The following is a 23,864-nucleotide window of genomic DNA, read 5'->3' on the forward strand; positions in this document are numbered from 1 at the left end:
AAAAAAACCTGATTGGCAGGAAGCCGAGGTATTGAAATGAAGAAACCACACAAGAGTTTAGGAACCACTTTTGAGTGGTTTTAGTAGCTGAATGCTATAGCCTGAAGGCTGGAGCATCCTTAAATTGGCCCCATCTGTGACATAAACTTTATTATGTTAGTTAATGCGTTTATTATTATAATCTTTATCAATATTTTTCCATAAGAGATGAAATCACTAAAGGCAAAACTATGTTCCTGATTAATTTAAATAAATAAATCTTAAAAGGTATTAGGGAAAAGAACAACATTTCTTTAAACAGCATCATTATTATATTAACAAGAAATGTTACTGTGTTTCACAGCTCTTCTCCCAGAGTGCATTTATTTTTTGAAAGAATCTCCCTAAAAAGTAAAATATTAGAGGCTAAATAAAATAGTTTGGCTTAGTTAAAAATAGTGTGTGAATACTTTACAGAATCTGCAAACAAAATGTAGTTAAAGTACTCTATATGGGCCATGTTCTTGTTTGATGTTGTAACCAAAATTATTATACAATAATGACAATTAGAATAAAAAAATCACCAAACTTACATTGCAATTCTATTCGAATAAAGTCTTTAATCCCCAGATTTTCTAGAAATAATCCAGATGGTGATGAGGTTTTGAAGAAAAAGGACACATCGGCACTAATTTCACCATGAAGAGTAGGAAAGTGAAGGTATGATGAGACTGTATTGAAGGAAGCTGAGTTCCAAAAACTTCCTAGGCATGGCAAAAAAAATGCATTGACTGAAGCAAGTTACATATTTCTTTTATTGTTGTTATAAACACTTTTTGAGTAAAAAAATACCTTTATGAATTAATATTTTAGCTTTCTTGTGTTTTAGAAAGTACACTGCATCTTTACCAGCATATTATACCTTAATAATGAAATGAATATAATATCTTCCAATTAAACATTGGAACTGTGGCAACATTATAATGACAAATGCTATACAGGGAATTGCCCTTATTTTACTCGATATGAAAATTACACACACATAGGGACACATTTACTAATCCACAAACGTCCGAAAAGCGTCCGAATGCGTTTTTTTTCATAATGATCGGTATTTTGCGATTTTTTCGTAAGTTGACGCGACTTTTTCGTAGCCATTACGACTTGCGCGAATTGTCATGACTTTTTCATAGCCGTTGCGCCGAGTATGAAAGTTTCGGATTCATTCAAGCTTCAGTATCGTGACTTTCCTTGGGCCAGGTTGGAGCTGCAGAGTGCCATTGAGTCCTATGGGAGGCTTCCAAAATCATGCAAAGTCTGAAAGGTTTGCCCGCTGTTTACGAGCGCTCAATACGAAAAAGTTGCTACAATATACGAGCAAGTCGTAATGCTACGAAAAAGTCGCGACAATCCGCGCAAGTCGTAACGGCTACGAAAAAGTCACGACAATTTACGAAAAAGTCGTGACGGCTACGAAAAAATCTCAAAAAATACGAAAAAGATGCAAAATATTCGTTTCCAATCCAATTTTTTCCCATTCGTGATTCGGATTCGTGGATTAGTAAATGTGCCCCTTATTGTATATACCAAAGAAATGTAAACTAAAAATTCCACCAGAAAAAAATCTATTATGCCATAAATATTTTAGTTTCTAAATTAATCAAAGGGATGTTACCAGTTCAGATAAAAGCAAAAGGTAATGATAACATGCACAGTCACTGAGCAGTAATTTCTTACATGGTAACTGTCACATTTTAACATTTTTATATTTTTGCACCTATAATGCAAGAAGCTGCAGAAATATTATAATTTTACCTCTACAATTTAACGCATATATGATATCTATGTACCACCAAATATGAACAGAACAGTTATCTTGGACAATAATGCTTATGTGCTTGGAAATTCTGGCAAACTATAAGTTTCCAGAAACCAGTTATCCAAAAAGCAATGCACAAATGTTATTTGACCAAACAATTCTTCATTTTTGTATGTTTTTATTATTATTTCATCCGTTTACCAGTAATAAGGCAGTACTTTGCACTTGATTTTAACTAAACCAGAAAAAATCCATAATAATGGCAATACAATTTTACTGGGTTTTTAAGGTTTGAATGTTTAAAAAATGTATTCCATGGTTCGTCTCACAAAAAATCTATAGAGAAATCTGTAATTAAATTAGGTGAAAAGTTCTTCTGCTCAAATTGATTGTGTGCCATAATGTGGAAATCACATCCAAAGGGGGAATGTGAAGGGAAGAGAAGATGGTAAAATGAAAGTGTATTTCAGAAAGAAAGGACAAAATGTACAGGAGGTAACATTTATCATTTACTTTTTTGTTCATTTAAATATATATAATCATCAAAGTCCATATTTCTTTTCAGGTATTGTATTAAACAGATTTTATGGTACCTTTATTTATTATGTGCACTTGTAGGGACAAAATGTACCAGGACTGTACTTATCACCTGCTCAATTATTTATTAAGTACAGGAATCCATTGTGCTACTGAGTGCTGTGCTCTGCACTATGGTGCAGTATATATAGTGATGCACTACAGTATTGTAAAAAAAACCTTAAGTCTCTTATAGTGTCTTATAGTTTATAGTCCTAGCATGACAACATTTAGCAAAGTTGAAGGTCAATTTCCAGCATCAGCATATTTTAAGTGATCACTAACTGCCCTATTAAATGTAACTTATAGGTAACTGTTTGCATCAATAACAAGGAAGGAACAGTGCACTGTAAAAGTTAAACTGGGTAAAACAAATAGACTGCACAAAATAAAAATTTTTTGAATATAGTTATAGATATAGGCAAAAATGTAATCTATAAAGGCTGGAGTGAGCAGATGTCTAACATAATAGCCATAACACTTCTACTTGCTTTCAGCTCTCTAACCACTTGGTTAGTCAGTGACTTTAGGGGGGGGGGCACGTACTGTAACTGTTCAGTTAGTTTGTGAGCAAGAAGGTCAGATTTAAACAGATATGTCCTGCATGCCCCCTCCCCACCTCAAGTAATTGTATATGTTTCATTATGTACACGATAATGCTTTAAGCGTTAATGAATGATTAAAATTAAGCAATACCCATTTGTAGCATGCTTTATGTGATCAACAGATAGCCTGGTGTGTATGGCTACTTTGATCTGATCTGACCTGAACTTCAGATAAGTACAAAGTATATTGTTATGAAGTATATTGTTTTGTTATATTGTTTATTTATAAAAAATAAAAAAAACTTCATATTGTACAAAAAAATAACTAAATGAATCTCATTTTGATAGTTGTAGATGTTTTCATTACTTTCTACTTTCATAATGTATAATATAGTGCAATAAGCAATACTAATGTTAACTTGCAGTATGTAATCAGCAGACAGTATAGTTATATTAATCTGACCTGACATCATTCTAGATATCTAAGATGCTTTATAAAGTATAATGCAATATTGTTAGCATTCCAAAAAAATAATAAAACCCTTTACAATGTGCAAAATAAAATATCTATTAAAAATGTATCACATTTTGATAGTTGTAAATGTTGTTCATTATTTCCTAGCAAAAACAGTTATTATTAAAGAGGTAATTTATTTTACACATTTTTTTAAACATTATACTAATGGATTTTGAATCATTGAGATTTTTTTAATCTGCAACTCTTTAGGTTGGAACATATACTATTACATGCAACTTTGGGGAAATTTGTACAGTAACTGATATCAGCCAGTCAGCAATCAACCAGGTACTCGATAACAAACCGAAAGATGATGACAGATAAGTACAAATATAGCATCTAAAAGAATCTATACTCTGATTACTTGCAAGTAATTCGCATTACAAATTTCAGGTTGAAATGAGGCAGCATGGATGAGGAAATAATTTTAAAATAAACAAAAAAATAAGCAATAAAGGCCAGTTATACAATATCTATGCATTATACTAACAGCCTTAGAATACCATTGTCCAATCCATTTAAAGACTTCTATACAACCTTTTACAGCTTTTACTTGCTGTGTTTTTGAATTGTTGTTTTAGTGACTTCCTGAAGTCTTTTCTTAAATAAATCCAGACTATTCCAGGTAAAAAATACTTTGTATTGTTTGAATGTTTCTTTCACATTCATGTTTTTTCACCACATTTCTCTTATATCGAGAAAAAAAGGCCAGCTCAAATTAAGATGCAGAATGTATATAAATATGCATGGAAATCCTATCCAAATTTTAGGAAGTAAGGGTAGGGCCACTCAATAATAAAACAGTAAAATTAAAATTCACTGGAAAAAAGTTCTAAAGCAATAAATCAGTATTTTGCAAAATGTGTATGAATTAACTTACTATCTCCCCAGCAAAGAAGAGGTCCAAGTTTATAAGCAGCTTCTGACTGAGGGCGATCTGTGTCTGTAATCACAATTTTTGTAACTGGGAGATGATCTTTATAAGAAAGGAAGCCTGTGTCATTTGACCTGAGAAAGAAATTGAATGCATCCCATTAACAGCAAATATACAGAGGTAACCAATTATGTGCAATATGTAATATGAGGGCCAAGTCTGGGCAAAGATGGCTGGATAGACATTCATATGGACATCTTAATTTCTAAGCATATTAGGAGCTTACCTATTATACGAAAAGTGATGTGCATGGCAAAATCCTAATATTGCCAGCTCTGCATATGTTACCAGTAGCATACTGGTATTCCTATTACATACTGTACCTATTGGGATTCAATGCAGGCTATACTAGTGTGTTGTATGGAGAAGTTGTGACACAGAACTATATTAGGCACATACAATAGTTTAACATATTTACGGTGCCTTCCATAATGTTTGGGACAAAGATGCATTTCAGACATGATTAAAGTGCACATTCCGGACTTTCAGTTATTTGCATACATTTCATTTTCACAATGTAGAAATTAAAACACTCTCTATGCACTGCCCCCTCATTTCAGGGCACTATAATGTTTGGGGCAAAGTAATGGGAGGTATAGTATATTAAAGTAGTCATGTTTAGTACTTTGTTGCATATCCCTTGCATGCAATTACTGTGATTCACAGACATCACCAGGAGCTGAGTATTTCTAGTGATGTTCTGCCAAGCCTCTACTGCAGCCACCTTCAACTCCAGCTTGTTCCAGGGGCTTGTCCCTTTAAATTTTCTCTTCAGCAAATGGAAGGCATGCTTAGTTGGATTTAAATCAGGTGACTGTCTTCGCCATTTGAGAATTTTCCATTTTTTAGTTTTGAGAAACACCTGTGTTGCCTTAACAGTATGTTTAGCATTATTATTTTGTTACACCTCAGAATTAATTGTGCAACTGCCATCAGCAGTTACATCATCAATGAAGATAAATGTGGCCGTACCTCTGGCAGCCATACATGCCCAAGCTATAACACCCTCACCACCACGTTTAACAGATGTGCTGGTGTGCTTTAGATCTTGGGCAGTTCCTTTTTGTCTCCACACTTTTCTCTTGTCATTACTCTGATACAGGTTAATCTTGGTCTTGTCTGCTTCCCAGAATTTTGTAGGCTCTTTTTAGTACTTTTTCGCAAACTGTAATCTGGCCATTATTGCTAAATAGTGCTTTGCATCTTGCAGTGTAGCCTCTGTATTTCTGTTCATGAAGTCTTCTGCAGATAGTTTCTGAGAAAGACACACCTGCCTTCTGAAGAGTGGTTCTCATCTGTTGGACAGGCATTTGAGGATTTTTCTTTACCATAGTGAGGATTCTTTTGTCATCAGCAGTGGAGGTCTTCCTTGGCCTAACGGTCACTTTGCAATTACAGAGCTCACCAGTGCATTCTTTCAGACAGTTGATTTTGGTAATCCTAAGGTTTGACCAATGTCTCTAATGGTTTTATTCTCGTTTTTCATGTCCTCATGTTGAACAATGGCAACTACAGACTCCAAATGGTAGAAGCAGCCTAGGTATGTTATCCCTGCATTAATAAACCAATGCAACACACTTGAGTAATCACAAACACCTGTGAAGCCAGTTGTCCCAAACATTGTGGTGCCCTGAAATAAGGAGGACTATGTATAAATAGTTTTGTCATTTCTACATGGTGAAACTGAAATATATGCAAACAAACTTCAAAATAAAGTATGGAATGTGCACTTTAATCATTTCTGAAATGTTTGATTTTAAATTTTACACTGAGCAGCAAGAGGGGTAAATCAAAGAAAAATGTGTCTTCCTCCCAAACATTATGGAGGGCAGTAGGTGAACTTCCCCTTTAATAGCCTGCTCTTATTGGTGGTGCCTTGTCTAAAACTTGCCTTTTCTGCATCAAAATCCCTGGCACCTGGTGCATTTTGTAATAGCCTTAGGTGATTCTCTGAGGACCATGACAAGACTTTACTAGTTCTTCTAACTCCTATTAAGCACAATCTTTTGTGATGTCCTACTTTTATTACTAATCCAGGGCCGGCAACAGAAAAAAGTTATCACAGAAAAACTAAGGCCGGAAATCAACAGTGCCACTTTTAAGATTGTGCTGCCCTTGGACATGACCCAAAAGACTTGAAACTTTTTTTGCTTAAAGAGCAATAAGTGTGAGAGGAGCTATTCTGGACAATGATGTATGAACAAGACAAGCACTTATTGGAGACTCCCAACTGTTTTTTAACATGAGGTTACACTTAAGCAATAGCATTCATTTTTTATATTAACTTTTTTTCTGCATGTTTAATTGCTTCTATCCAAAGCTGTCTTGAAAATTGTTCTTTTATTGTTTAATGTTATTCTTATCTTCTTGAGCTACATTTTAAATGTCATCACTACAATCATTACCATTCACTTTTGTCAGCATCACAATTACAGTAAAGCTGGGAATCAATGCAATTCTCTTCAATCCCACATGTACATTTACTGACATCTGGTGAAGATCCACTCCAGTACGTCTGTGTTTCATTAGTTCTTCCTACCCACCAACTGTAAGGGATGTGACCTAAAAAAAACAAAATTCAGTTTAACTCATTAATTCATTATTTGCAATATATATGACTATATATATATATTTGTATGTGTAGGTGTATTTGTGTGGTATATACACACACACACACAGGTATGGGACCTGTTATCCAGAATGCTCAGGACCTGGGGTTTTCCGGATAAGGGATCTTTCCGTAATTGGGATCTCCATACCTTAACTCTACTAAAAATCATATAAACATTAAATAAACCCAATAGGATTGTTTTGCCTCCAATAAGGATTTATTATATCTTAGATGGGATCAAGTACAAGGTACTGTTTTATTATTAGAGAAAAAGGAAATAATTTTCAAAAATTAGAATGATTTGCTTATAATGGAGTCTATGGTCTTCCTGCAATTTGGAACTTTCTGGATAACGGTTTTCCGGATAAGGGATCCCATACGTGTATATATGTCTTTTTTTTTTTCTTCAGAAGCCATAAATAACAGGCAAAAAAGATCCTTGGAACTTTGAGGGGCAACTTCTAATATCTCTAAATCTACTAGCACCTAGTGGCAAATGCACTCAGTATTGTAAGATATAAGGATATTAGCAGACTCCATCAGTTTTGCTTTTATAAAAGTTGTGTAACTCTGAGGTGAATTCTAATATCCTTTTGCTTATAAGCACAAATATTTATCTTGTAATCAAAAGTTTTAGTAAGTCATGGCATTTGTGTCATCTTGAAGTTTGTACCAAAGCATTGCTATATGTAAGAGAAGTGCTGATCCCAGGATTTCACATTAATGGCCATTAAAATAACAGAATTTCTATTTTACTATACAATTAAAGTATACATACATCCAGCAAAGTCCTATTCACAGAACAAAATCTATACCAGCAATGCATAGAAATGTTTAAATGTTAAACCACTAATAAACAAACATTGGTTCAAAAATATTTAATAAAATGTTTTAAAATTTATTTAAGAGCAACCAAGCTGTAAAATGTTGCTAAAATAATCATTTAAGCACAAAAATGCTCTAAAAATAATGGCAGCACGGGAGCAGAAGAGACAATTACTTTAATCCTTCAAGTAGTACCCCTCATTCTCCAGTTCTGCACCTTCAAGGGGATGTAGAATACAAGGATAATTCTAGGAAAAAATAGTAAATACTAAAAAATTTTTAAGGGCCCAGCGCAATAAGGTCTTTGAAAAAAAAAAAATCAGTTCTAATCTAAGGGGCTGATTTACTTACCCACGAATGGAGTCCGATTGCGTTTTTTTCGTAATGATCGGTATTTTGCGATTTTTTCGTATGTTTTGCGATTTTTTCGGATTCTTTACGAATTTTTCGTTACCAATACGATTTTTGCGTAAAAACGCGAGTTTTCGTATCCATTACGAAAGTTGCGTAAAAAGTTGCGCATTTTTCGTAGCGTTAAAACTTACGCGAAAAGTTTCGCATTTTTCGTAGCGTTAAGTTTTAACGCTACGAAAAATGCGCAACTGGTCGCGTAAGTTTTAACGCTACGAAAAATGCGCAACTTTTTACGCAACTTTCGTAATGGATACGAAAAACTCGCGTTTTTACGCAAAAATCGTATTGGTAACGAAAAATTCGTAAAGAATCCGAAAAAATCGCAAAACATACGAAAAAGTCGCAAAATGTTCGTTTTCAAGTCGGAACTTTTCCAATTCGGATCGAGTTCGTGGGTTAGTAAATCAGCCCCTAAGTAATGCTTGTAGTAGTGGATGCAAATAAAGACAAATACATAAGCAGAAAGTAATATACTACAAAAATTGTAACAGCTAATAAGTAAAATACAATAATAATCATTGTTCTGAAATAATAAGTCTATTATAAAGGGTAATCTTAGACATAGTACTATAGTAAGTAAGGTTGAAAATAGATACATGCATCAAGTTTAACCTTTTTTGACTTAATACCAGATCCATCAGTTTCTCTCTCGGGAGACTAAAACACATATCTATGCCCTTATCATATTCCATAGAGACAACTAAAACCTGTTACATGCATCCCAGAAACCAGCCTTTACTGAAACACCACTTCAAAAAATGTCCTGTTCTCCCCTTAGGCTATCTGCTCCTCTCCTATTAAAATCTTCATCATGGCCTCCTGTCAAGCAAGAAATAACTTACAAAATCCTAATAGTTCATTAGTTCACAACATTCACTCCTCCTCACCTTTCTCTACATTTCTGCACGTCTCCATAACTTCCTGGTTGTCTCCCATTCACATCACAGTTACAGTCTTTTCCTTACCACACAAATCTTCTGCCAACCGCTATCTTAAATATTTGTTTTTTGGTGCATATTACCTCTGAGATTCCATCCTGAATTCTTTGTAAGTACCTCTCCTTAAAACTTAACTCAGATTCTAACTCTTGGAGCAATGGCACAGACCAATCTTTTCTCAGTCATTGGGAATCCCAATGGGATGGAATAGTTCCATCATATAGGGCAGGGCCCCCCATCCATGTTCAAAATGTCCCTTTGACATCTGCCACACATTATTTGTTACTGGGTATATATTTGTAACTTTGCATTTTTATTTTCATTTGTTGCAATGTTTGAGAGCAAAGCTGATAAGATATGCTGTTCTTTTACATTTTTTAATGTGAGTACAAAATATGGAATGATTTTAAGAATTTTGAATCATAAATATATGTTGAACTTGTTTTGTAGAAACAGATAAAAGATGCTGAATATAGGCAAGGTAATTGAAAACAAGGATCTATTTTTTATATTTATATTTTAAAGGATAGAAATAAATAGGGGGTTATATAGTTAAATAAATGTAATTTTTTCTTCTATCTTATTTTTTCCTTAAATAATCAAAATGAAGTAGTAAGTATAGTTTATCGGCTGTATTGCTTCTATAAATATGCTGTTTGATGTGGTTTTACAGTGAGATATGCAGCTTTGTAGGTAACGTGTAAATTTATTTTGCTTTAAGAGATGTTCTGCAAATAACCTTATTTTTCATTATTGTCAAATATTTTACTTTTATTAGTAGAAAGAGCACCAGGAGTCTACATACTCACTGAGGCATGATATTAGAATCATTTATCTTGAGGAGTTCACATCTACATTTTAGAATTACAGGTGAGAAACAAAGGGACACGCTAAACTGAATGAAATCTATATTCTGTAAAAACAAATATGGTACAGTTACATGATAAATATTTTAAACTTGCTGAAGTAAAAAGAAATTAAATTGTTCTTTGAAAAGGAAACACTGAATTTTGTTATTAGATACTATAACATGTTGTCATTTTGTTCTTATATATTTGAGGTGCACCAAATTTGTATCCTTTTGGTTGAATAATAAAAAGTAGATTGGGCAATCTCCTATTGTGCCATGCTTCTGTAGGGTAAAGGCTTGATAGTTTCATTTGACGGTATCCCTTGCACCCACCTTTTATATTTGGAGGGCTGTATGTGTTGTGCAAAGATAATTGAAACTGAAAAAAATATTTATCATACTGTTATTTACTAAAAAGTTTGCTGTAAATGACAATATACCAGAAACTCTTCTGATCTCTGCTTGAATGTGGTTCACTACAATTATTTCTTCTATTCAGGCACAAGTAAGAAAACAGCTAGCTACACATAATTATCAGTGAAGATTTTGCTCCTGAAATGCCCTTTTAGTATTCCTAGTAATAAAAATGCTGCAGCACATCTGATAGCTATCCTTGTTCTCACATTAAGAAATTATGAACCACAATAATTTACATAATTTAGGATCTTTGGGAAAACAATTGCAAACCACAGGATGGATTTAGAGATTATAATGGCATATTATTATTATTATTATTATTAACATTTATTTATAAAGCGCCAACATATTCTGCAGCGCTGTACAATATGTGGGTTACATACATTGGACATACAGAGTAATATATAAAGCAATCAATAACCGATACAAGAAGTGAAGAGAGCCCTGCCCAAAAGAGCTAAACTAGATTAGGGTAAACTTCTCTAAATAAATGCGTTTTTAGATATCTCTTGAAGGCAGAGAGATTGGGAGAGAGTATATACTGGACGGTCCTGTGGGGATCGAAATGCGTAGACACTATGTCTGAATAAAGAACTTAATTCCAAAATGCTTATACCGTGAGTGCTTTCTAAGGACTATATGTACTATGTGGGTCAGCACCCGGCCGTTGTTTTTTGATTGGTGAGTGCCGATAGTGGGATATATATATATATATATATATATATATATATATATATATATATATATATTGTAATTGTGACATGTCAAAACTACACTACAGTACTTCTAGACTTTCAGAAGCTCAGTCTCAATTTATTGTTACACCACTGTGACAAAGGTTATAACAATAGCATTTGTGTTTAAACTTTCACACAAAGTTTTCATTCATAAGAACACACAGTAGCAGCTCTTGCAGGGCATGGGTAAGAAAGAATATATATAGCCCACACTTCAAAACGAATTAATATTCATAGTATGAAGACAGTTCATGGAATAAATTTTGCTTTTACCTAGTTAATTAAACCATTAGGGACAAAATATTTAAGATTCATGAATGAAAACAAAAGAATGCCCTGAAAAATCTATGCCTCAGTTTTTTTTTGTTTTTTTTTTTACAAAAAAAGGTTTATGCTCTGAGAATACAGAAATTTTATGATAACATGTCCCATTCAAACTCTTTCCTAAATGAATCACAATTTCTTTTATTGGGTATTTATAAAAATGAAAAAAACACATATTATATACATACTAGGGATGCACAAAACCCACTTTTTTGGGTTCTTCCGAACCCCCAAACCCACCCTGATGGATTCTGCCGAATCCCAAACCGAATCTGAATCCTAATTAGTATATGCTAATTAGGATCGTAAAGGATTAAAAATTCCCCTTTCCAAATGCTAATTAGCATATGCTAATTTATGCTAATAAGGATTTGGTTCAGCCTAAAAAGTGTGATAATTACATTACAGTGGATTTTGTTCCATTAATGGAGTCTTTGCCATACTACCTGTAAGATTAATAAATAGTGCATCCCAGGAGCAAAGCATCTAGTTAAACAATGGATAATTGTTAAACATACCTACAATGTTCCTTGGTTACTCACTTTGTTTATGTAGAATCCGAGATTTTTTACAATGATAAGCAAGTTCTTGCTTGCAGTGTTCTGCATTGTCAGTGGTTGCTTGGAGCTGTGCCAGATCAGCAAAGTATTTGAAGTTCATTACATGTGGGTTCTCTTTGTTAGAATTCTTGACCTTGTTCATATCTGTATTATTGTGACTTATAACCGTTACTGCTGTGTCTTGAGTGATCAAGAAAGAAGCAAAGAATTAGGTTTTTCATATTATGGGTTATACCTGAAAAAAGAGAACATCAGCTGAGAATTAAAGAATTAATACTTTCCTATATAGATTATAGGTAATACCTGAAAAAGAGAAAATGCATCAGTTTAGAATTAATACTTTTGTTGTGAGGATGGAAACTTCTGTCTTTTCAAATCTTCCCAATTTTTTTTAAATTCATGATAAATATTGTTTATTTGAGCACACAGTAGCTCATCACAAATACTTATCTATTACTTATAATGCAAGTGCACAAAAATGGTTTAATCCTATTAGTTAAATTAAACACTGGTTAATTCAACCCCAGTTTGCCAATAGAACCCAGTGTAACCCCTGCTTGGCTGTAACCAAGCAAACAGCATGGCTGGTGTAGGTTTAGAGCATGGGGTACACGAGACTCAATCCTTCAGGATGGGCCTTCGCTATGTGGAAGTGCCCAAACGGAGCTATGGTGTAGTGCAACTACAACTCACTAAACTGTGTGCAGTGCAGGGTAACACATGGGTGCCAGAAGGTTCTTGCAGTTGAACAATAGGATTTGGTTTATTGTCAGAGACAATCAATATGCAGGGTTATAGCAGTACTCACACAGAGGAGATATCAGGTAATTGCACAGAAGGTAGAAAAATATGGTGTCCACCTGTAGAGCCCACCTCAGCTGAGGGTGGGGAAGGTAAGGACCACCAACCAGCACAGCCTGCCTGTGGAGAGTAGCCTGGCCAAGTATTTGTATCCTCAGGGTGTCCCTTAGCAGCCAAGGATCACAGCTGACTATGGATCAGGGATAAGAACTGACCTGATACCTGTCTCTTAACTGTGGTCCTGCTCTAAGGCATAAATGCCTGTAGGGAAGAATACTTCCAGCTAATTTCTCCTGGTTGGAGCCAGAAAACTGCACTTTCTAACTAATCTCACTTTCCTAGAAAGTGCTCTTATAAATTAGCGTGACACTTACTATTCCTCATTCACGGGGTTCCAGACTTCACTAGAGTTAGATGCAGACGCAAGGGTACTCAACTTTACTGGGGCCCTGTTGATCCCAGGCTCAGTGGAACTTCCACCTGGGTCAGCAGATGCAGCCAAAAAGGAAGACCCCCCCCTCTATATCAGAGTGCCAAGGGAGTGGTCTCCCTGTTAACCAATAAGACACATATGCAAAAGTATAAATGGATATATGGGTCTTTGCCCAGTAACAGCACAGACTAAGGAAGTTGTAGGGTTTAAAGCCATAGGGACATGTTAACCCTATGGGTCCCTACACCAATTTTTAATATGGGTTCAACTGGACAAGGATCATATACAATGCACATTTTTACTGGCCACACCTGCAGTACAGGTGACCCTGGATTTTAAACAAAGCGTGACTTTAGAATGAAAAACTCTGCTAGAATGAAAAAAAATTGCTGTCCCCTTATATTTTTTTAAAGCAATTGTAAAGGCATTTAAAATTACCCAAGAGATTGGTGTTCTGACATAAGATATTTGTCAAAGTGAATTATAAACATCCATAAAGTGTCTAAGCAGTCTTTGCAGATACAGCACATTTATAGTTATATACAAACAAAAAATATATATGTCTGTAGCCAGATAGAAGGTAGCGATTGTCAATTTAGGAACCAATCTACTCATCTGTATTTTATTTTCTATATTCAGCTACCAGTTGTCTTGTTGAGAGTCATATAGAAGTAAGTTATACTACTGAAGAACATGCTTGAATTCATTATCAGTTCACAGGGGAAAAGGTTCATTTAAAAACAATGCGTATAAAGAATGTTAGGATTATTCAAGGGTTTTTCAACAACTAAATGCCTGGAAACTACTTTTTAATAAGAGGATTTGGACATAAAAAGCATGTAGCATGGGAACGGGGAACATGGAACAGAAGTGAAAGAGATGAAATGTATTCTGCATTAATTCTGTATGTGGTAGTTACACACACAAATATATATATTGGATAGACTGTCAGATAATTAGGGTAAAGCTTGCTTGACATTATCAATAAAACCATTTGCACAATCCGTCTAAATCTATACTTCAGTATAAGGTACCGTAAGTTATACAATGAGAGAGGGTGGTGCTATTTATCTATATGAATGTATTTTGAAGACTGTGATTTGGGAAGCATTCAAGAGCTACTCTACATCTATCTATATCCTGTTAGTCTGTAATGGATTAAAAAATGAAGAAAAGCTATATAGAATTAAATGATGCCTCAGACAAGCTAGTACTACATTTCAGTTGCAAATCATTTAATTGACTATCTGATACACAGAATAAGAAACAAGTTCATTTATTATGATATTATCCAGTGACAAAATTCTCAAGGGAACCCCTATTATTTCTTTCTTCTAGCATACTGACCTTCCTTAATCCTTTTCAGGTAATAACAATTCACCTGCCTAGTGCAACTGATATGGGTGCAACTTGGGTATAATAATAATAATTTTTCAGTGACAAATGAGTCCTAGAATATGCTGTTACTATAAATCTTTGATTTCTAAGCACATGATAAATTGTATTATACATCACCCCAATGTTACCCTGTAGATTGCAAGTTCTTACAAACAGGACCCCTAATTTTTTAACCCTTGTTAGTTCATTTTAAGTCCATTTGTTTTTACAATGTTGCAATGTGCCATGTATCTGTTCTGCCTGATATTTTCAGACACTTTTAGCTAGACAAACCAATGTGAAATAAGGCCACGCCCCCTTTTCTGCTAGGCCATGCACCTCATTTGCCTTACCCCAATTGATATGTCATATGACATAACTGTTATTGTGCTAACCATATTTTCATTTATGTGATAAACACATGAAATGGATTACCTTTACCACCACAATTACCAACTGTCTAGAAAAACTGTAGCAATAGTTACAAGAAGTATGAATTGGACCTCTACCATATATTTCTGATAACATACAAAGCAGCAGCAATTTTAGTTGGCCACAATAAAACCATATTAAATCATCCTGTTTCTTTAAACACTGATGGGCAGTAAAGAAATAAATCAAATTGCTGTTGATGGAAAAATACATTTCTTTGCTATGAAAGGAAAGAGGCTAACCTTTTAACTTAGATTTAGCAAATTGTACTGCTTATTTTCCCAAGGCAATCACTTGATAAGTGTTACTGATGTTATAAAAAAAATCTTTAGGCTTTAGTGTTCTTAAAATAACACTCAGTAAAAAAAGATATAAAATGAAGAGAATGAGATGGGAGTGAAAGTGAAAAACTGTCTTTGATTACCATGTTTTCTTTCTCAGTTTCATAAAAATGTTATAAACATAAGTTCCAGCACAATTTACCATGTTACCCACTTTACAGATTTTTTTTCATCCAAATTCCAGCATCATTGGGGTGGAAATGTAATACGTTTTTTTTTAAAAAAAAACTTGTTGCATAAATTTAGGGGCTGATTTACTAAGACACGAATTCGAATTGGAAAAATTCTGATTGGAAAACGAACATTTTGCGACTTTTTCGTATTTTTTGCGATTTTTTCAGCGCCTTTACGACTTTTCGGAAATTATCGCGACTTTTTCGTTACCGATACGATTTGTGCGAAAAAAGGCGAGTTTTTCGTAGCCATTCCGAAAGTTGCGCAAAACCTGGCGATTTTTTCATAGCGTTAAAACTTGCGCGAAAAGTCACGCCTTTTTCGTAGCGTTAAAACTTAAAAGGCGCGACGTTTCGCGCAAGTTTTAACTCTACGAAAAAATCGTGACTTTTCGCACAAGTTTTAACGCTACGAAAAAATCGCCAGATTTTGCTCAACTTTCGGAATGGCTACGAAAAACTTGCGTTTTTTCGCGCAAATCGTATTGGTAACGAAAAAGTCGCGATAATTTAAAAAAAAAATCGCAAAATACCGATCATTACGAAAAAACCGCATTCGGCCCGTTCGTGGGTTAGTAAATGTGCCCCTTAGTATAGCTTTCGAGAACCCGGAAACAGAATTTGCCATGCAATTTTACATTAGGAAACACAAATTTTTATTATTATGTGTGTGATTTTTTCCATTTAAGACTTTTATTACATTTTTCCCCAAAGTGCCTAACACAAGTTGCCTCAAAATGTTCTGCCTACCAATGAAAGCTAGAGATGCTGTCATATAGGAACAGTTACACATATTTCATCAGCATCATTATGGGCAACACACAGAGTGAAAAGGGCTTACTCTATGGTTTGTTTTTTAACATGAGAAAATTGTCATGAGAATTATACCTTATTCTGTGCATATTAAATTGCAAAGGGACCCCCCTCTGAATTTGTGTCTCTGGTAGTAATAAGCACATTTTTTGTCCCCAGGCAGGGATTTGCTGCAACTGGGCAAAACTCAACAACAACAAAAAAAGTTGAGCGCATTAGAAAAAATTGTTGTACGTAAGAAAAAATTGTTGCCTATTGACCCCAATGCATTTCACACTTTTTTCACTGTTTCAGCCATTATGCAAATTTTTCAGCTAAGGGAAATGTGACAGAGTCGATCATCACTAGTCTCTGTACTAATAAGTACAATGCCCATCACAGTAACTAAGGGAAAGTCTCATACTTCAGTAGTTATAAGGTCCTCATGTCCGACTAAAACAGAAGAAAAGTTTGTTCAGCGCTGTAATTGTGGTATAAGAAAGTGATCCACTTTGATGAATCCAAGAAAAGTATCTGTGGAAAAGTTTACTATATTTAAAGTGCACATACACACATTAAAAAATAACACATAATAAAGTGCAAGTACCACTGGCAACTTTGTGCAAAAAATCACAAGTGAAGGTGCCAAAATGCAGGTGAAAGTATCCTTTCAATAGCAGGATCTCCTACTCCTACCTGATGCCCAGTGAGTCAAAGCCAAAGATAATATGCATGACAGTCAGCTCAAAAAAGCCAAAAGAGATATAATAAATATCAATAACAGCATTGCACAATGATACTATCCAAAGTGTTAAAGCTCTCTTTGCCTTTCTTCTGGATCACCGCACTACCTTAGGAGATTTAGAAGGGGACTAAACACATTATACCTCCTGAGGAAGCAGGGTGGTCCATGAGAAATGCGTAGATTCATTAGGCATTTGGTGAGTAAGAGATCCAGCTATTGAAAGGATACCGTCATTTTGACACTTTCACTTGTAGTTTTGCACCTTCGCACAACTGCAATTGTCAGCAGCCTCATGTGAGACTACCATCTTTTTCTTCTGCATAGAGCTGCAGCTGTTGTCCCAGTTGTATACAATGTTACTGAAAATATTAAAGAATGCAAAGATAGATCAGTCATTCTAAGTAAGGCAAGATACACAAGTGACATATAAAGACGGTTCTGAGACTAGTATGAAACAGAACCCAGATTTGACATATATACCAACTCATAAAAGTAATCAGGAATGTTATTATAGTTTAATCATTTTAATAAGGGTTTTTTTAATAGCTTTCTGTTTTCACACAATATAATTCATATGCTAAGGACAAAGTTTAATGCTTACCTAACATATTACAGTACACAGCAAATGGTTCTAAGGGACCACTTCCATCAGGATCAATTAAAAAGAATCCAGATGTATTTCCTTTATGCTTGTATGCTTCACATGATTTTTCATAAATAGCTAAAATAAAATCATAAATGTGTATTAGTTCATAAGAAATGGCAAAACAACAAATATCAAATGACAAAGAACAATTTGGCACTTAATATTTTTAATTGGTGATGCACTGATTCACATATAAATATATAAAGCCAGGCAAAATGGTAGCTATATTGTTCTCTATTAAATACACCACAGTTGGAAAAGTGAATAAAAATACAAAATGAATGTCCTTCCTGTCACATCAACTCTAAGTACATATGAATATAAATTAATTTTGCATTTATTTGAATTTTATAATTCGAATAAACTGACCAATCTGTTACTGTAAAGTTCTACTGTACAGTGCTGGCTGCAGAAGTAGCATTATATGAATAGAAATATAGAAAATATTCCTGTCCAACAAGTATAATCAGTCTTGCAACGAATAAACTGCTCATTGCCAACGCTACCAGCCTTTATAAGGTTAATGAACTTCATAGTCAGCAGACAGTTTGTCAGGCTGTCATTTTTGCTTCCTACAATGCCATATTGATGGAATTCATTCTTCTACTGACAGTGAGATGAAGTGATATTACAAGTCAAATTATGATTAATTCCAATGCTTAATTTGAGAAACAATATTTAACAAAATATTCAGTGTTGTTCTTCTTGAGAATTTGTTTTCAAATGTGGAGACAAAAACATTTAGCCACACATTTTGAATGACTCATATACCATATAACATCAGTCATATCTAGCATAGTTATTAAAAAAATATGTATATTATACATATATATATACCCCAAAAGTCTGTTTGCCCTTTTATATTGCTGTCCCACATTTTTTTTTTTTAATCTTTATGCCTGAACTGACCCCTTCTCTCTCAATGCTCTACCCACAGGCATCCTTCTATAGACTCTGGCTGCAACTTTTTAACCTTCAGTTGCTTCATCTACCATCCTCACCTGTCCCATTCTGCGCTTTATATTCTATATAAACTATATATAGTTTTGAAGGATTTTAACTTTGTGTTTTAGCTTGGTTGCTGATTGAGCTAAGGGGGTAGTACTTTTAAGGTATCATCGTTGAGCCTCTTCTCCACTTACAGAGCTAGTTTACTGTTTTTCTTTGAAACAAATATTTAGAAACATATACCCACTGATGCATCAATTAATGTAATTTTATTGAAACTTAGCAGTAGCTGCTGCATTTCCCACCCTAGGCTTATACTCAAGTTAATAAGTTTTTCCAGTTTTCTTAGGTAAAATTAAGTACGTTGGCTTATATTCGGATCGGCTTATACTCGAGTATATACCGGTTTATCCACATAGCACCATTTCAAGAAAACAATCATTTTATTTAAAATATCCATAGTTTTTCCTAACTTTTGAGACCAGTCTATAATTTTAGTTAAGAGCATAAATGTTTGCACATATTTCACCAGTTTTCTGGATTTTTCAGCAAAGCAAAATGGGCCAGATTCGCTCAACCATTTACAATTTACATTTTCATAAACATATTAATCAGATTATAGCAAGGGTGTCTCTGTATAATGCAAATATTTTCATCAAGCTTTACAAAGAGAAAATATATTTCTTTAAGTACAGAAACACAGTGTGATGTACACAGACCCTGGCTCCCAGTGCTTGTACAAAATTTTGAAAAATCTGCCCTTAATGTCTATTAGGTTAAGCTATCAACTGCTCATATGTTGATTTACAAACACCAATTATAAATTGCACAAGTTCAGTTTCTAATAACAACCATTAAGTAATTAGAAATTGAATGAAAAAGCCTAATTGGGTGCAGTTTTATTAGCTAGCACCGATGTTTGTAAACAAGTCTTTTTCCATTTATTTGTATTGTTCCAGACAAGAATACTAGGAACCATGTTACAGTTGTCATATAAATATATTAGTATAATAAAAGCAAGATACATTAAAAGTGTAGGTTTCGGTCTTAATATAGGTTCCATTCTCAAAGCACAGAGTGGGCCTTTACTCACTAACACGCTGGGCACCCTCCCAGACACACTGCTGCAGTATTTACACTTCATATGCACAGAGAAAAGGGGAGTTTATGAAATTCAGAAAGGTACTGGATTCTCTGTATATTGTAAATTGACATAAATGCATAGACATAAACTAACTTCAGCAATGGGCTTTAAAGTGTATCTGAATAAATCACTCTGGAGTTTTTTTCACCCTTTAAACATCGAATAATGAGTTGGTGGACACTGCAGGAATGCAGCTGCTCTTTTTATATTCTAAACAATCCCAAACCACTACATTAGCAAAGCCAGCAGCAAGACAGCAGCTGAATAAAGAAACTGTTTTATTAATGATGAACTGGCATTGGAAAAATAAGCTGAACATCTACAGGCTTAATTTAGGAACAGACGGTATCTGCAAATATATCACTCCAGTAAAATATACAATGCAAAACAACTGGACTGATTTGCATATCCTGAGCTGAATGAACAAGTGTAATGAAATATTGATATTGATTTAGACAGATGCTTGGATGACCTAGAAAGTTCATGGTGGCCAGCGGAAATAACAGCCCAAAAAACACCAATAAATAAAATATATCAGAAACAGGCTATTTATTAAGAATTAAATGCTGAATCCAAGCAACACGCCAAAACAGAATTAAAATAGCTGGAAAATAAAACATGAATATAGCACATTTAAATGTTAAAACACCCTTGTACAATTCACAATGTCCTGGTGGTATCTGAATATTTTGCTAATAGCCAGAAAAGGATTTTAACACTTTGGCAGATTTATTAAAGTCTTTTGGCTTCTTAAACGTTTTCAGTTCATAACAACTAAATGAACTGCTTTGAGCAGTCTATACAGTTTTTTTACTTGGGTGTTTGATAGCAGCAGTTCTAAACTGCAACACTGAATTGATTTGGTAAATTCTCCCAAAGATGATGAACGTTGCTTGTTAATTATAACACAATTCAGGTCTAAGGAGGACTTGTAGAATTGACAGAAATACATACATACATACATACATATCAGTGTTACTATGAATTGGTAGTAAGGCAGAAAACAATTTGTAAATCTGTACATCAGGATCACGGTATGTATTGATTTGGCTGAAGGAGGGTTAACAGTTTACATTTTAACTCCTAAAATGTCAAGAGGTCTGTTGCCTCAAGTGGTGCACTGAACAGAATCACCCTGTTTACAAGCCTCGTTCATGCTTTACAATTTTTTTTGTTGCAGTGTAGCAACATAGGTGGGTCTGTCAGACTTTCTGATTCATTGTATTATCTCCAAGTTGTGCTGTGAGGATATTCATATAACATGCACTGTAAGTGAGTCCCAGAGATAGGTTTGAGAATCTGTGATGCGAGAAACAGATCCCTTTAGACAGTTGATTAGCTGTTTTTGTGAATCCTTCTAATAAAACACGACTGGTTGTCTGACATGAATGAAACAAATAAAGGCAAATGACTGCCACAGAGTGCACTTTTCCATGCAAGAAGAAAATGTGTCTGCTCTGTTTCTATTGGCTACTACAAAATAGCTACCCATAGTTACATAGCTTTTAGCTAATTCTTACATCTAATCACACACAGGCAATATTTGTATCCACAGCATGACTGTCATAGGAGAAATCTCTTTATCTAAAGAGATAGACGGGTAAGCAGCAGGGAAAAGAATTGCTTAGATTTAAATGTGTATTGGATGTAACACAGGAGTAAGGGTGGAGTACATTTCTTTGTATGAAGGGCTTGCCTTACATGCACAGAAAGGCACTATTAGATAGGTGTCTAGTATACATATTGATATTTTCTCTTGTTCCACCTATGTATAAAATATAAGATTAATTGGGATATTCAGTAAAAGTGTATTCTTATGTAAGGGGTTTCACAACAACACTTAGGAACATTGCTTAAAAAATGGACAAACAGACATCTTGTTACATTTTTGAAAATGTTGAGGATTCAAGATGCAAATATTCTTATTGATATACTATAAAAATTGTTTTATTATATGTGCTTGCATTCTGTATACTTTAGTTATTGCTAATATAACTCATACAATGCATATGTACTTAGATTAGATCTGGTCAATTAAAGAATAATTGTTAGACTGGAAAAACCTTTCACATATTTCATAGCCGAAGGTACCATTATGGAACTATATGTACACGATAGGATTTAAATATGCAGTGATAGGTAAATGAGAATATAATACAACATCTGCGTAAACTCACTTATTTAACATTACCATAAATTTCTGTAGGAAAAGTAAGACAAGAGTAGAAAAGTAAAGTAGTTAAGTGTGGAGATACACTTCTAAAGCAATATAAAAATGTCAAATACTGACAGCATGAATGAGAAGATTGGTATACTTACAGTAATGGCAAGTAGCTCCTGTATATCCTGTTTCTGAACAATTGCAATAAAAATCATTCCACGTTTGTGAACATTGACCTCTATGTTCACAGTAGTTTGGCAAACATCTGAAAAAAAAATTAAATCAATTCAACAAGTTGTTGTAAACATAATCATAGAATGCTTTGACATCAGAATGAGGCATTTATAGGCACACAGGTGTACTGCTGTCTTTATTTAGACAACATGATGGTTGATTATACCTTTCCTTGCTATCTCCCATGTAAGACCTACATTTTTAATAGATATTATACTTCTAGGGTAATAGAGAAGGGGGGAATGGGGATTACTGAATTACTCTCTCTTCACAGGTCATTGGCTGAGTAGACATTTTGTATCATTATTAATTTGTTTTGTTATATTTCATTCCTTACCACAAACGTGAGAGGATAGGGAGAGTAGCTTTCTCTAAAGAAATATGTTTTAATAAGAAACTATTTAAAGACAGAAAAGACTGGAGTGATGGAATGTGGATGGGAGTGATGGAATGTGGATGGGAAGCATGGATGTGAACAATAATGAGTGAGGTGTTGAGAAAGATCATCAGTGGATTGTAATGAGTGTTTTTTGCGAAATAAGAGCTCACCACAATAACATTCCCACTAAAAAATCCAATAGAAATGAACAGAAAGTGATGGGATTTTACTTTGGTGAGCTCTAATTTCACACTTTAATAAATCTGTCCTTTAGGCTGCAGTAGATTTTTTAACTCTGCCAAGATCAGTAGTATTCATTTAATTCTGAAAGACAGCAGAAGCCAGTGTAGGGACTGGCCAAGAGGCATTAACAAGAAAGAGCAGTTGGTGATGTTTATAGCCGACAAGTGAGGTTATTATTATCTGGAGTTGTCACAGTGTCTAGACAATCTCTGGAGAGTTGCAGTAGGCAATTTTTGACATACAGTATTGGGAGAGAAAACTAGAATTTTGGTGGAAACTTTTGCAATGAATGGTCATATTTTAGAAGTATTCCATACATATGTGGAGTTAAGTATAGATAAGAAATCATAATAACTAAAAGTTGCAGGGCCTGGGGTGATAGGATGATAGTGGGGGCATTGTAAGAGAGATTTCTAGATGTTATGGATGTTATGGGGTAAGGAACATTTTGTCAAAAATAATTTAAGGTAGTGAGAGAACATCAAAGTATTAATGACTTAACAAACCAAAAGAGACCTTATTAAAAAAATCTTGGTTGAGATTAGGAGGGGAGACTCATTTGAGTTGTATCATATTGCGGTGATAACAGTAATACAGGTATGGGATGCCTTATCCGGAAACCCCTTATCCAAGAAGTTCTGAATTACGGAAAGGCCATCTCCCATAGACTCCATTATAAACGAATAATTCTAATTTTTAAAAATGATTTCCTTTTTCTCTGTAATTATAAAACAGTACCTTGTACTTGATCCTAACTAAGATATAATTAATCCTTATTGGAGGCAAAACAAGCCTATTGGGTTTATCCAATATTTAAATGAATTTTAGCAGGCTTAAGTTATGGAGATCCAAATTATGGAAAGATCCCTTATCTGGAAAACCCCAGGTCCCAAGCATTCTGGATAACAGGTCCCATACCTTTAATCAAGTTAGCTAGCCAGCTACAAAAAAGAAAAATAAGGCACCTAA

General features: G+C 34.4%; 1 protein-coding gene and 1 long non-coding RNA gene across 2 annotated transcripts in view; one reads left to right on the forward strand and one right to left on the reverse strand.

Annotated features, from left to right (window-relative positions):
• Nucleotides 1-23,864, reverse strand: part of cntnap4 (contactin associated protein family member 4) — a 156,262-nt gene that overhangs the window by 22,959 nt on the left and 109,439 nt on the right. The window contains exons 11-16 of the mRNA XM_031890976.1: nt 22,198-22,304; nt 17,742-17,861; nt 12,029-12,226; nt 6,776-6,932; nt 4,317-4,444; nt 573-743 (exon numbers count right to left, since the gene is read on the reverse strand). Coding sequence (XP_031746836.1) covers nt 573-743; nt 4,317-4,444; nt 6,776-6,932; nt 12,029-12,226; nt 17,742-17,861; nt 22,198-22,304 — 881 coding nt within the window. The remainder of the gene's footprint in view (nt 1-572; nt 744-4,316; nt 4,445-6,775; nt 6,933-12,028; nt 12,227-17,741; nt 17,862-22,197; nt 22,305-23,864) is intronic.
• Nucleotides 2,223-4,408, forward strand: LOC116406620. Its single transcript, XR_004219709.1, has 3 exons — nt 2,223-2,293; nt 3,647-3,724; nt 4,328-4,408. It is a non-coding gene; the product is annotated as an uncharacterized LOC116406620 (long non-coding RNA).

This window comes from Xenopus tropicalis, chromosome 1 (assembly GCF_000004195.4).
Source record: "Xenopus tropicalis strain Nigerian chromosome 1, UCB_Xtro_10.0, whole genome shotgun sequence".
Lineage (NCBI taxonomy): Eukaryota > Metazoa > Chordata > Amphibia > Anura > Pipidae > Xenopus > Xenopus tropicalis.